This window comes from Myotis myotis, unplaced genomic scaffold (genome assembly GCF_014108235.1).
Source record: "Myotis myotis isolate mMyoMyo1 unplaced genomic scaffold, mMyoMyo1.p scaffold_m19_p_9, whole genome shotgun sequence".
NCBI classification, from domain to species: Eukaryota; Metazoa; Chordata; class Mammalia; order Chiroptera; family Vespertilionidae; genus Myotis; species Myotis myotis.
The window spans coordinates 64,328,292-64,342,416 of record NW_023416401.1 but is presented as its reverse complement, the minus strand read 5'-3'; the positions used below and the strand labels follow the sequence as shown (position 1 = coordinate 64,342,416).

General features: G+C 55.0%; 2 protein-coding genes across 3 annotated transcripts in view; one reads left to right on the top strand and one right to left on the bottom strand.

The window, feature by feature from the left end:
• The first annotated feature begins 137 nt into the window (after positions 1-137).
• CUNH20orf27 (chromosome unknown C20orf27 homolog) lies at positions 138-12,761 on the top strand. 2 transcript variants are annotated; one of them, XM_036322327.1, is made up of 7 exons: positions 138-277; positions 4,935-4,956; positions 6,584-6,699; positions 8,056-8,198; positions 10,494-10,632; positions 11,714-11,836; positions 12,078-12,761. In XM_036322327.1, the coding sequence occupies exons 3-7, from the start codon at positions 6,681-6,683 to the stop codon at positions 12,176-12,178; spliced, it is 525 nt and encodes a 174-aa protein (XP_036178220.1). In that variant the 5' UTR covers positions 138-277; positions 4,935-4,956; positions 6,584-6,680; the 3' UTR covers positions 12,179-12,761. The 2 variants fall into 2 exon arrangements, with proteins under 2 accessions (XP_036178220.1, XP_036178219.1); XM_036322326.1 differs by lacking the exon at positions 4,935-4,956.
• Positions 9,125-14,125, bottom strand: part of HSPA12B (heat shock protein family A (Hsp70) member 12B) — a 24,166-nt gene continuing 19,165 nt past the window's right edge. Inside the window, exon 13 of the mRNA XM_036322325.1 lies at positions 9,125-14,125. This exon is cut by the window's right edge and continues 555 nt beyond it. Coding sequence (XP_036178218.1) covers positions 14,019-14,125 — 107 coding nt within the window. The 3' untranslated portion in view covers positions 9,125-14,018.

Here is a 14,125-nt window from a genome sequence, read left to right as displayed (position 1 = left end):
AGCAAGGGCTCGCACTGCGCAGGCGCACGGCCCTGCACGTGATGCGGTGGCGCAACGCCCGTTGGCGGTTCTCTGGCGCCCGCTTATTGGTCTGAAGCAATCCTCGCCCCACCCCCTCGGTCCACCAATGGGCGGAGGCGGGGGCGTGCCCGAGAGGCGGGTGGGTGCCACTCAGGACTCCCTCCTCGTGCTCGGCGTGGAGACCCCCACTGCCGCCGGGATCGCCACTGCCCCCGCCTCAGTATTCCCGCCTCGGCCCCGGGGTGCGCCTCGCACGGTAAGACCGCCTCTCCTTCCGCTACCTGCCGGTCCCTCCCGCTCGCGGAGATCCCCTCCCAGCGGAGCCTGTGTCCTAAGCAGTCGGTGCAGGAGACCCCCTGCGGCTGGGGCGGTGGAGGGGCGCTCAGTTGTCAGGGCCGGGCTGGGGAGGGCGCTCTGGCATCTGAGCTGGGGAGATGCCGGACCCCGGGGGCGCGGTGACCATCAGCCTGTGTAGCTGGGGTATCTCTGTGGGGCGCTGTCCGGGGCACGTGTGACAGTGTGAGGGCGGGGGCGTAATGGGGTCAGCGCCATCCGCATCCCCCCACAGCTGCAGCCCCTGCCTCGCTGTGTGACCTTGGGCGGGTACCCTCTCTGAGCCTCGAGCCTCCCGTGCCTCGGCACCCTCAGGTAGGAGGGCGGGGATGTCGGGGAGTGCGGGCTCCAGAGACTGCGTCAACAGAGGTCATGGTGGGGAGGGCACAGGATTATCTTTGAAGATTATCTTTGAAGACAGAGACGCTGCCTCACTGACCGGGAGGGATGTGATGGGGGTTGGGGGTTGGGGTCCTTTACCCTCATTTGTCCTCGGCGAGGAGGAAAAGGGGGCGGGGATGGGGGCGCCACATCCTTGGGGATGGAGGCGGGAGAAGATACAGGTCCTACACCTGGCCCCCTGGTGCATCTAGGTTCTGAACCCGAGTTCCTGTGAATGAGCAGGGGCCCTGCTGGGCTGAGGAAGGAGGCATTGGATCGCCTTCCCTCTTGATTCTCGGCATAAGGAAGCAGGAGTAGAACTGAGGAAAGTCAGGGGCAGCTGACAAACCCTGGACCCTGCCTGGCCTTTACTAGTTGGGACCGCCAGGGTGGGGCAGGCAGTCTGGACGCCGGAGGGAATCCAAGCACCTTCTAGCTGAGGGCTTGGGGTAGGGTTTTTTTGGGGGAGGGGATGCTAGATAGAGGAAGGCAGCTCTTCTTGGGGAGATAGGAGGGTGTGGCATGATGGATGAGAGAGAGAACACTCATACCTCTCCTTACAAGGAAATGGAGTCACATCCAAACTGAGTTGATATAAAAACTGCCACAGCCATACCTGACTTCCGGTCTTACCTTCCCAGGCATTGGTCTAAGTATGTGCGTCCCCACTGTGTTCAGTCTTTGCTGGGTTCTGGAGCCAGCAGGTCAGTGGCCCCAGTGGGAATCTTTTTACAAGCTTGAGCAATTAAAAAAAAAAGTCTTTATTGATTTTAGAGAGAGGAAAGGATATGGAGAGACAGACATTGATGTGACAAACATTGATCATTTGCCTCCTGCATGCTCCCTACTGGGGACTGAGCTAGAAACCCAAGAAGGTGATGGTTCTGGAGCTCCACCTGCCATAGGCCCTCCTTCTAGTCTGGGGGTGTGGGACAGCCTGGAGTGACAGACAGCACCCTGTGGGGCAGGAGTCTAAGGGGCTGAGAACTCTGGGTTTCTGTGTAACTGTCCATCTGTCTACTCACTTGTCATTGTCCCTGGGCCTGTTCTCCGAGCCAGACGCTTCACTGGGCCTGGCTGAGCCCTGCCCTGGATAGGGTAACCTTGAAGCAGCAATTCTCTCTAAAGGTGAGAGGGACCTGAGCTGGCAGCATTCTGTCCTCTAGAAAGAAGTTTCCCCCAATTTCCCTGAGAGTAACTGAGAGCCAAAGAAGCCCTTACGGCCATTTCAGCCCTCCGCATCCTGTGGCTTGTCCCTGGTACCACCCCTGACCTGTTGATAGCCTATCTAAGGGGAGGGGGGGAGGGTGTAATTTTTTTTTTTGCTGGGCTGGGGGTATTTTCCAGGATGTACATTGTTCACATCTGCCTTGTGAGTTCCTCTGGTTTTGAGGACAGCAGGCTCCCAGCAGTCTGTTCTCTGTCAATCCCTGGGGACCTGCCTGGCCTGGGAGTGGAGGAGGGGGACAGCAGGATGGAGGTGGAAAGGGGGAGGGAGGCCCCTCAACCCATGAGCTGTATTCTGAGAAGGCTGAAGTCCCGGGAGGCCCACCCTGAGGGCCATTCCTGGCTGTTCCAGGATTGCCTGAAGTCCTCTCTCTCCACCGTGCTGCCCTGAAATTGCCTTTGCTTCCTAAAGCAGGCCTTTGGGGGTTTGCTTTTGCAAAGGTGGGGGTGAACTGGGGAGCATTGTCAGAGCTTCAGACACCAGCTGCACCAAACCCTCTGAGGAAGAGGCCACTGCTTTTTCCTGTGTTACAGATGAGGAAACTGAGGCACAGAGATGTACAGTAACTTTTCCGGGCAGCCTGAATCTGGACCAGGACTGCTGGGCTCGGGAACCATGCTCCTGCCCATGCCCCTGCTGGCTCCAGAAGGCTGTGCAGTTGGGGGCATACTCAGGACTGGGCTGGCACAGGAAGGGGCCTCGCAGTTCCCTGTGGACACAGTGCAGCAGGAGGAGGCTGGACACCTTCTCCTCCTGCTTCCGATAAGGAATTGTGTGAAGAGTCTGGCTTCCAGGGGACAGCCTCCTGCTGTGAGAAAGGAGGCTCACTTCTTCCTGGCTCTGGGCCCCTGAAGTCACTTGCCTCCCCCTCTGCTGGTCAGTGCAGGAGATGCAGGTCCTACTCTCTGGCTTTATGCAGGCCCTACCTTTTGGGCTTTTCATGTCAACGATGGAAAGCGTTGATCACCGGTTGATGGTGGCAAGGCTAGAAGGATGCCTAGTGGGAGGCTATACACTGAGATGGGGGAGGGGTGTGCCCTCCAGGGCAGAGGTTGGCTAAGAGAGTGGGGTAGGGCTTTCCTCTTCCTGAGAGCATTTGGTAAGAGAGTTGCCAAGAGGGCCCGGCCAAGGCCCCGACTTGGGCTCCCCTTAGTTTGGTCATTCATTCATTTAACAAATATGAACTGAACACAGGTTCTCCCTGCCAGGTGCTGGGAGAGTTTGGCCTAGACAGAGTTTGGCAAAGACAGTTACTGCCCTTGAAAGGAAACATAGATATGAAATGATCCCATAAATGAGAAGGGGATCCTTTTAAAGGTGTTTCAGGGAAGGGCAGGGGCATGGTGTTGTGCTGGGGCTGAGATCCAGGCCTGGGGGACAGGATTGTTCCAGGCAGGCAACATGCAGTGCATTGTGGGGAAGACAGGGAGGGGGCCCTGCAAGTACTGGGTCAGAGTGTTTTTGTGAAGAGTCCCCAGGAGCCTTTGCTGATCCGTCACTGGTTACGAGTTTCACCAGGGCCTCCAGGAAGTATCTTGGGAGATGCAGGGATCTTGTGGGCATTGGACAGTCATTCCCCCTGCAGAGGTGTGGCTGGAACAGCTCTTCGGAAAGTGGGAAGGTGAACCGGTACCCCTTGCTCATGGCCGTTTTTCACATACTCTGAGTCCATAGTTTCTGAAGGTGGCTGGAGTGGATGGGGTGGGGGTAGGCTTCTCTCCGAGAGCCAGAATCCCTGGGGATAAATAGACCCAGAGCAGCCCAGGCCAGAGATGATGAGTGGGGGCATAGTAACCCTCCTTGCACTCTGAGTGGGGCCTGAGAGCTAGCCTCCAAGGAGATGGGGATGTGTGCTGGCCTGGGCTGTACCTGCTGTGGTGACTCCTGCATTCCTGAGACCCAAGCCTTTCCTTTCCTTGCAGTCTCCTTCAATCAGGGGTTCCTGGCACCCAAGCTGATCATCGTGCCCATGAGGCAGGGTTGGGCCTGGGTGGACTTCTTGAACTGGGAAGTGGGAAGGGAAGTGAGGCCGGTGTCCAGGCAGCTTAGCGCCTGCGAGACCTCCAGGTCATGCCCTCCGCTGGCCCAGCCCCTGACTATGAGGCCACCAATCTGTGGTTTGTTTCCCTTCCTCATTCCCTGGACTAGCTGAGATCATTCGTGGGTCACTCATCTCCCAAATACTTAAGTGTGTATCTCTGAAAAATAGGACATACCTCTCTACAGAATGCAATTTCATCATCTCACCAAATATAAGCTCTTATTTCGTAATGTCGTCTAAGAACCAGTCCCATTCACATTTTCTAATTATCCCCAAATGTATTTTTTATGGGTAGTTAGAAACCCCCTGCCCCATTTATTTCTCTCTTGAAGCTGGTGTAGTGGAAAAAACCAGGTCATTTGTCCCATAGAGTCCCTGCCTTCTTGGTCTCTTTGTGTGTTAATCTAGAACAGCAGTTGGCAGACTTTTTCTGTGAAGGGCCAGATAGTAAATAATTTAGTCATTGCAGGCTATGTGGTCTCTGTGGCAACTACTCAAACTAGTTTTTGTTGTTGTTGTTTTTTATTGCAAAAGCAGTTTTAGACGATAGGTAAACAAATGAGTGTGGTTGTGTTCCCATAAAACTTGACAAAAAACAGGCAGTGACGCTGGCTGGCTGGTTGGTTGGAGCTTCCTCCCATACCCTGATGACAGGTGGCAGGTTCGATTCCAGTCAGGACACACCCAGGTTGTGGGTTTGATCCTCCGACAGGGTGGTCGGGCACCTGTGGGAGGCAGCAGATTGGTATTTCTCTCATTGATGTTTCTCTCTCTCTCTCTCTCTCTCTCTCTCTCTCTCTCTCTCTCTCTCTCTCTCTCTCCCCTCATCTCTTTAAAATCAATAACAAAACAAAACAGGTAGCAGCCCTTCAGTCTGTTTTTTGCCCATCCCCTATCTAAAAAACTTCTCTTCCTTTATTTTTCTTGCAGTTTGGAAAAAACAACAAAACAGGTCAGTTGTCCTAAAGGCTATCCTGCCTTCTGGGTGTGTCTCATTGCTTTCTTGTGGAGTCCTTTAATTTGTTCCACTAACCTCTGTGTTTTCAATAAGCCAGCAGTTGGAGCTGGGGCCTTGATTAGATCCAAGGTAGACATTTTGGGCAGGTGGGTGCTGTGCCCTTGCCAGTGGTGCTGTGATTTGGTGCTGCCTCACATCAGGAGGTATCAGTGTGCCAGGTCCCATTGTGAGTGAGGGGCGATTAACCGGTGCCTGACTGGCTGATGTCACATCTCTCCATTGCAAACTCGTGTCATTCCCCTTAAGAACTCTAGGTCATCTGTTGGTGACACGTGAGCATCTGTAAGCATCTACTTCTGTCAACCTTTTTCCTCTGGTTTACCATCCACTGACTCACTGCCTCCAGCGCGAGTTGGGGGTTGCAGAATTACTTGGCATTTGGTCATTTCTTTGTTATTTAACAGCGAGAATTCTTCTGTAAAAAAGAGCTTTCTTCTAACCACCAGGGCAATTTCATTACGGGAAAGGCCAGGAGACAGGCTGAATTATTTCTCGTTATTGCCAATTTTCAGTGTAAAGAGTTAGGGCATTGTCACTGTCAGTGGTGACAAATGAGGGTTTGGGTTTGTTTGTTTGGCTTTCTCTCTCCTTTTTTTCCTAATCTCTGTGACTGCTCCAGTTTTATGTATTCCATCTGTTTCCATCAGTTGCACTCATTATTCTTTTTAAAAAATGTTTTTATTGATTTCAGTGAGAGGGAGAGGAAGAAAGGGATAGAAACATTAATGATAAGAGAGAATCATCGATCGGCTACCTCCTGCACAACCCCTACTGGGGATTGAGCCTGCAACCCCGACATGTGCCCTGACTGGGAATTGAACTGTGACTTTCTGATTCATGGGTTGCCCAACCATTGAGCCACACTGGCAGGCTCATTATTCATTTTGTGTTGAGATGATCCCAGCTCAGCCCACAGGGGCCGGGCTGCTCACACAGGCTTTCTGGGCACCTCTGCTGTCCCTGCCTTGAGGCTGCCTGCTTTTGGGGAGCTGAGCTGGGGAGGGCAGTCCCCTTCATAGGCGTCTGTTCTGTATATGGCCCTGGTCAGTCACCAGTAGGGAAAGCCCCAAGGACACGTCTTATGTAGACCCCCATTTTTGCTCCCCTCCAAACATACTGTTGACTCTGACCTAACACTGTGGACTCTGGCTGCAGGAGGGTACACCCCTTGGTGTCACCAGCTCTAGAACTGGCTCCTGGAAAGAGCCAGAGAAGTCCCCTCCTTTCCAGACTGCCCCTCCTGTCAGCCTCAGGGGCCTGGGCACACGCGTTCTGTGCTGGTGCTTTGGCACCCAGAAGCTGCAGCTCCGTGCATGCCATTTGGGTCCTGGGTCAGTAGGGTGTCAGGCGGGGTGAGGGCTCTTGGTGAATGTGGGGTGTTGGTAGAGGAGTTGGGGGCAGAGCTCCTTGTGCTAGAGGGTGCAGGCACCACTTGGGCTGCTAAGAACAGCAGGGGTTTGGGTCCTTCCTAAAGGGAGGTCTCTGTTCTCAGGTCATGGGTGGACCTGATTCCTGCCTTCTGACTCCCTTCTGACTCCCTTCCCCACTCCCTACCCTACAGGCTCCTGCTGCTGTTCTTGGAGCATGGGAGGCTGCTGAGCTTACACAGCAGGGTCCAGAAGGAGCTGCGTGTCTCCCCCGTGGCAGGGAGGGCATCCATGGCTGCAGCCAACAAGGGTGAGTGCCTTCCTGGCCTGGTGGGGTTTGCAGGGCCTTCCAGCGGGTGCAGGTGAGAGGGGTGTTATTGCTTGTGGGGCCTGCATTGGCTGTGTATATGGGTGTGTGTGTGTGTCTGAATGTGAGCACAAATTACATCAGTAAATGCACCAGTGTTTATGCCAGGTCCTAGGGTACACCCAAGCCTTAGCAGGGAATGTGGGGACCCCTTGGTGTGCTGGAGGTATGAGCCCTCATGCCCCTGTGTTCCAGCCTCTGCGTTGCACTGTGGGGGTTGGAGGGACATGCGGGGCTTGGGTGAGCACTGAGCTTGGCGAGGTGGGTAGAGCCACAGAAAGGGATTTTGGGTTCATTCAGAGTCAGAAGGACTCCTGGAGGGTGCTAGGCAGGGGAGGCTGGTGAGATTTAAGGGTCAGGTCTGGGGTCTCAGCAAAGAATGTGGCAGTGCCAGGCTGGCTCCTCTGGACCTCCACCAAGCGTGTAAGAACCCAGGCCAGGGCGAGGCCAGACCCTGCACCAGGAGGACTCTGAGCAGGGATCTTGGGAGTCCTCGGGACGGTGGGGGCCAGAGAGGACTGGGGTCTTGCTCTTGGTAAGACAGACCTCCCCCAGGATTGGCTCCTGATACTCTGCCTGTCTCAACCCCTGCCTCCTGGATTTGGAGAACCTGATCCCTCTGGGGATAGCAGAGGGTCTTGTGAAGGGTTACACAGATGAGGGGGTCTCTGGGCAGGCTCCCCTGGAGGCTCCCCTGGGTTCTCCCATCTTTCCTGCCAGTGATCCAGGACAAGTTAGGGGCAGCGCAGCCTCTCCCAGGTGGTGGGCTCAGTGTGGGGTTTGCCCCCCTTTTGTTTTTCCCACTCCCAGACAGGTCCCAAGGAGCCTGTTCCTGTCCTTGTCCCTCACCCCGACCAGGTTGGGGTCATCAGGAGGGGCAGACAGGGACCTCAGGCACAGGGATACCTGGAAGAGAAGGTCCCAGAGATGGGGAGCGTGGCCCTGTGGAGGAGAGCCCTGGGGAGGCTTCCTGAGGCCAGGGCTGGGTCTTGGTCCACCTGGGGCTAGGTGAGAGTCTGGAAGACTGTCTCTTCTTGTGTCTGGTGTCAGCCTTATTCCCTAAGTGAGGTGTGATAGTAGCCAATTCCCGACACCCATCCTTCGGGTATTTTTTGTGGGAGGACTGGGCCTCAAGCCTCATGATCCCCAGAGTCTGGTAGGATGTGGCCTAGCCTTGAAAGTGAGTGCTGTGTGATGTCAAGGGCACTTGCAGGGGGTAGGGGAGCAACAAGGAGGAGTCATTTCCTGGGGGTAGAGGAAGCCTGCAGTCCCTGGAGCCATCTTCCACTCTCTGCCTAGGCAACAAGCCCAGAGTCCGGAGTATCCGCTTTGCAGCAGGCCATGATGCGGAGGGCTCCCAGAGCCACGTCCACTTCGATGAGAAGCTGCATGACTCGGTGGTCATGGTCACCCAGGAGAGTGACGGCAGCTTTCTGGTTAAGGTATGTGCACGGCTCCCCTCCCCCATTAGTCTTACTTCCTCCACCTCCTTCTCAGCCCTGCTTGGCTTCCTGGGCCTGTCAGTTCCACATCCTCTAAGCTGAGGCCTGGGTTCAGGTCCAGGTCTGCTAGTCAGGCTCCGAGACCTTGGGCAGTTCACCTCAGCTTCCTGTTCTCTGAAATGAAGACAATTCACATCCCATAGAGTTGGTTCGAGAATAAAATGGAAGAATGTATGTATGTTACACAATTGGGAGACTCATTATGCTAATAACAAGGTATGACTTTATTTTCCTTTTTTTGCCAAACCGCTGGCTAATTCAGCCCCATGTTTTCTGGTCTTTGGAGCACACCTTCTCCTATTGCTCACACTTTACACACCCTCCAGTGTGGCTTCTCCAACTTTTGGGACACTGTTGGATCCCATATCCACTTGGGAGGGGCAGGAGAAACTCTCTGAAAGGAATGGATTCGGGGAAACAGAGAGTGATGCCCTCAGGTTGGACAATAAACCAGAGCTCCAAAGTTGAGCAGGAATGCCAGGGGAGGGGGGCATCTGGTCCATCGAGACCACCCCGAGGAGGGGCCCAGATTCATACCATTCTCTGCCCAATCCTTGCTCTTTCTCCTAGGACAACTTCCCCAAGGGAATAAACAGAATGAAATAAAACTTAAAAAAATAGCCCTGGCTGGTTTGGGTTCACATCGATGTTTCTCTCTCTCTCTCTCCCCTCCTACCCCCCTTCCACTCTGCCTGAAAATCAGTGGAAAAAATATCCTCGGGTGAAGATTTGAAAAAAATCTCTCCCTCTCCCCCACTCCCCATTGCAAAATCTATTCATGTCTATTACAGAAACTTTGGAAGATAGAGAAAACTATAAAGAAATTTAAAAGTACCCACAATTTTAGAATCTAGAAATAACAATGGTTAATATTTTGATGTGTGTCATTCTAGTTTTTTTTTTTTATAGCTTTGTTTCCATAAACAAAAAGCTGGTATCACAGTGTAACACTGTTTTTTGCTTGCTTCTGTTGTGAACCGTCTCCTGCCTCTATCAGTAAATCATTTTCCACTAGATTCTACAACTGTATTCCATTATATGTATCATCGTTGATTTAGCTGCCTCCCTATTCCTGGTGTTACTGCTGTTTCTATTTCTTACTGTTAGATAGAGGGCAGTGATGAGTATTTTTTTGCACATCTTTGAGTGTTTCCCCTGGAAAATTCTGCAAGTGGTGCAGCTGCATCACAGGGCCATCCTTGGCAGGCCCAGCCAGAAAGCTCTCTGGAGAAGTGTGTCCTCCACCTGCAGAGTGTGGGAGCCACACGGACTGAGCTTTATCATGCACTGGCATCAGCCTGATCCCACTGAAAGGCTAAATGTTCCATGCGGCCAACCCCAACGGGCCCCCAGGGACAGGGCCCTCCGGCCCCTGAAAGCATGAACAGAAGAGTTTGTGTGCATGTGAGCTGTGGGTACAGCATGCACCTCTGTGCCTCCTGGACTGGCACTCGGTCAGCCTGCCTGCTCAGCAGCCACCTTGGCTTGTGACCCTTCATACGACTGGAGTTTCCAAGGATGGCGTCTATCCCAGAGGGCATCGGTTGCCAAGCACTGTATGAACAACAGAAATTGCTTGGACCCTGAGTCGGGCCTGTTGGACACAGTGAGCCTTTGAGTGGGCAGGCAGGCATCCATGTTTAGATGCCAGCAGGCAGGCAGGAGCCTGGGTTCAATGGCTGGTGCCAGGTCTGTGGGCCAGCTCTGGACTGACAGCTGGTCTCATGTCAGTTTCTAATTCTAAGCCAGCCTTCATTCTGTGCAATTTATGTTGCCTCATGCCTCCACGTGAGTGACTGGAGGACCAGTGTCCCTGACCCAGGGCTGTTGGCTCTGGGCAGGTGATAGTAGTGATGGGGCAGGGGGATGGCCCCTTCTGGGCAGTGGCTGGTACCTTGCTCTGTGCTACTCATGGTAAGTGTGGCCAAGAGGCCTGTAGCCTGTCATTTCCCAGCATCCATTTCCTTGTCTATAAAATGGGCCATGGAGGAGCTGTGGGGCCCATGAGACAGATGCTGAGGAGTGTGTGGCCCAGCTGTGAGGTGAGGTCCTCGGGGAAAGACCTGGAGTCACCAGACTTGGGGTGTGGACCAGCTGGAGTGGGGGGGGGGGGCAGATAAACCCTCTAGGATCCCCAAGGAAACAGGTGCAAAGGCCCACAGGATCATAGATGGCATGGGCCCTGGGGGAGGCTGTAAGTGAAGGTGCTTCCTTCCTCCACCCTTCCTGCTGCAGGTTGGCTTCCTGAAGATCCTGCACAGGTATGAGATCACCTTCACTCTGCCCTCGGTGCAAAGGCTGAGCAAGGACGTCCGAGAGGCACCTGTGCCCAGCCTGCACCTCAAGCTCCTCAGCATCATGCCTGTCCCAGAAGGTGCGTCCTCTGCTCAGGGTGCTGGAGGCTTGCCTTCCTCCAGCAGGTCCTGGGTGTGAATGGGAGTGAGAACATGGGATGCTCTTTCCCCCCCACGTAGTGGGGACAGGCAACTCAGCAGCTGGGAACATGGCGCCTTCTATATGGGCTTACAGTGTGGCAACTTGGCAGGTCCCTTGCCCCAGGCCTCACTCCCTGGACAGAAGCCCATGGGCTCACACTGTTGGCCTATGTCTGCCCCACTGCCTGATAGTTCACTCACTGGGATGATGGGAGCCACTGAAGAACTGGCTCTGGACCTTCAGACCTCCCTCCTTCATGTCCCTCAAGAGTAACCTGCTGGAGCCTTAGGAACTTCAAGGCTCCCTCCTAGCCCCCACATGGGCTTTGGGCTGGGGGCTGCCTCTCCCCACCCTGCTAGCTTCAGCCCCCACTCCCTCCATAGGCTAGGGCAGGGGTCCTCAAACTCCGGCCCGCAGGCCACATGCAAATACAAATATTGTATTTGTTCCCATTTTGTTTTTTTACTTCAAAATAAGATATGTGCAGTGTGCATAGGAATTTGTTCATAGTTTCTTTTTAAACTATAGTCTGGCTCTCCAACGGTCTGAGGGACAGTGAACTGGCCCCCTGTTTAAAAAGTTTGAGGACTCCTGGGCTAGGGCATCAGTTTCACTATGTGCAGAAGCCCCCAGCTTCAGTCACATGTCCCCCCACCTCCTCATGACCTTACCCTTAAGTGGATTGAGCAAACTCCCTCAGGCCTTTGCCTCTTGCCACCGAATCTGCTCAAGTCCTGGCCTGCCCACCCCCACTTTCCAATCACTCCCTCTCCCTGCCTGCCTTTTTGGGGAATCAGCAGTCCCTCCTCCTGGAAGCCTAAGTTTGATCCTTGGAGCCTTAATGGGGTGGCCACAGGCCTGAGGCATGTAGAGTTCATTGAAGAATGGGAAATTTCTCACGCCTGTGCCCCAGCCTCAGGGGCACAGGTCCTAGACTATCCTTGCTCCTCTGGAGGAGGGGGCCAATGAGTGCTGGGGGCAGGGGCTGGAGGCCATGGAGTTGCTGATTGCCCTGACAGGTTACAGCGTCAAGTGTGAGTACACAGCGCACAAGGAAGGCGTCCTCAAGGAGGAGATGCTGCTAGCCTGTGAAGGTGGCACAGGCACCTGTGTGCGAGTGGTGGTGCAGGCCCGCGTCATGGGTGAGAGCGCAGGGTGTGCATCTGGCTAGGGGAGGGAAGCGCCTGTTTGGCCAAAAGGGGATTCTGCCTCCCTCCTGTCTGAAAAAGGGATCCTTGCCATGGCTGGGGTTCCCCGCTTCCTTGTTGAGTGTCTCCACCCCCCCTCCCCTCAATAGAGCCCAGAGAGAAGGTGGGGGGTCCTCTTGGAATGGGTGGGGCCAATGGTCCAGCCTGGCATGCTGACTTGAAGCCTGCCTTGCAGACCGGCACCATGGCACACCCATGCTGCTGGATGGAGTCAAGTGCGTGGGTGCTGAGCTAGAATACGACTCGGAACACAGCGACTGGCACGGCTTCGACTGAGGCCCATGCCCCCGCCCACCTTGGGGCCCCTCAGCCTTAATCTCCACCTCATCTCCCCAAATGCTGCATGATGGTGTGGCTTCCTCATCTGTCCCTAGGATGGGCATGGGGGTGGTGTGTCTAGGAGCCTCTAAGCTGGGGCCTTGCCCACGCCTCACCTCTGCCTTCATTCATGCCACCTCCCTGCCTCTCCTGTGTCTTCCTCTTCCCACTTCCTCCTCTCCATGTGCCTCAGTCTCCTGCGGGAAGAAATGGGTTGAGCCCCCAAGGAGGCTATCTGAGGAGGGGTGGGGGAGGGGGAGGACCTAGGGTGGGTTTTACCTATCCCTCCCCACTTGCAAGCCATAGGAGCTCCAGCCAGGGCCTGGAGAGGAGGGAGCTGGCTGTGATGTTGTCATTTCCATTACTGCTGCTGCTGTCTCATGTAAGCCACCTCTCCTGCCTCCTCCCTCTCCCACTGCTGTCTATGGTGAGTGGAGGGAGGTGCAGTTCCCAGCTCCTGCACCCAGGTGTATGTCACTTGGTTTTTAAACAATGGTTGGGATGAAATCCTAAAGAAATAAAACTTTCAGTGGATACCAGAGACCAGTGGAATGTTTGTTCTTCAGGGTCCTGAGAACGCCCAATCCCTTAGACTCTGGGCCAAGGTAGTTCTGGCTAAGCGCCTACTCTTAGGAGGCAAGGGACTGTGTGGTATTACAGTGCCTCGTCCCCAAAGAGCTGTCTACAGGTGATGGCATTTTAGGCCTGAGAACAGTTGCCAAGAGAGTTCGGATGTGGAGGGCCCTTCTGCCCAGGCCAGAGAGAGGAGTTCTGTTTGGGATACTTGACAAGGAGACATCAGCATCCTCTTTCTGGTCAGTTCCCAGCCCCATGCACAGCTGAAAGCTTTCTCCCTTTTTTCTGGAACACAGGCCCCCTCTACTACATAACTGGGGTTCCCTCTTGTGAGGTACCAGCATAAATGCTTTATTGTCACCTCGGGCAGGTAGCGCTGTTGCATGTCCTGGGCGGGCATAAGGGCACATTGAGTTGTCTGGCAGAGCTGAGACAGGCCTTAGTGTCCCCTTTGTCCTCCTAACGCCCCTCCCCCATTTTGTGGCTGGGATAGGGTTCAAGTGGGTCATTCACAGGTTGCCCTTGGAGCGGTCATCTGTCCCAAAGGAAAGCCTGCCCCCAGCATGCTTCCCACATTCCCTCACAAGTGCCTTCACCCTGTATGCTTCTCATTAGCCTGCTACTGCCCTTTCTACAATTAACAGTCATACCTGGGTGGTCAGCACCACCCCAGGAAGGCCCTACTACCCCTGTCCCTCTTGTGTCAGCTTCCAGTCATTTTCCTGTGGTACCGGGCTGCTCTGCCCTGCTCCCTGTGTGGCTTGAGCCCACCGATCGGTGCATTGCGCCCAGTCCCAGCCAAGCCCCTTCCTCCTGCTGCCCCTCCGCTATGGGCCTTGCCTGGCCTCTCCCTCCCAACTGCATCCACCCCCCACCCCCAGTTCTGGCCAGGATCCAGTCATCTGGAGCATTCTGCCTTCGGAGTCACGTGTTCCCTGTGGGTGTCCCGATCAAGCCTCCTTGACCCCAGTCCTTGGCAGGGCCCTTCAGCCTTACAGTCAGTCTGGGCCTAATCCCAAAGCCAGAGCCTCTGGATGTTTCTCCACCCACCCTCCTGCGACCTCATGCCCCCCCCCCCCCCCCCCCCCCGGCAGGAGGGCGGGGTAAGGAGCGCTGATACCAGAACTGGGATGTTTGTACGCCCTGGCCGGGTCCCCTGCGCCCCGGACCGGAAGTGGGCGGGGCCGGACAGAGCCTGGCTGACCGCGCGCCCCCGGCGCCTTCAATTGGAAAGAAAGTCAATGGAGGCTCGCACGGAGCGATTGGTGCTGACGTCGACCGCGGTGACCTTAATTTCGGTGTCGCCAAACTGCATGGCGGCACGGATCT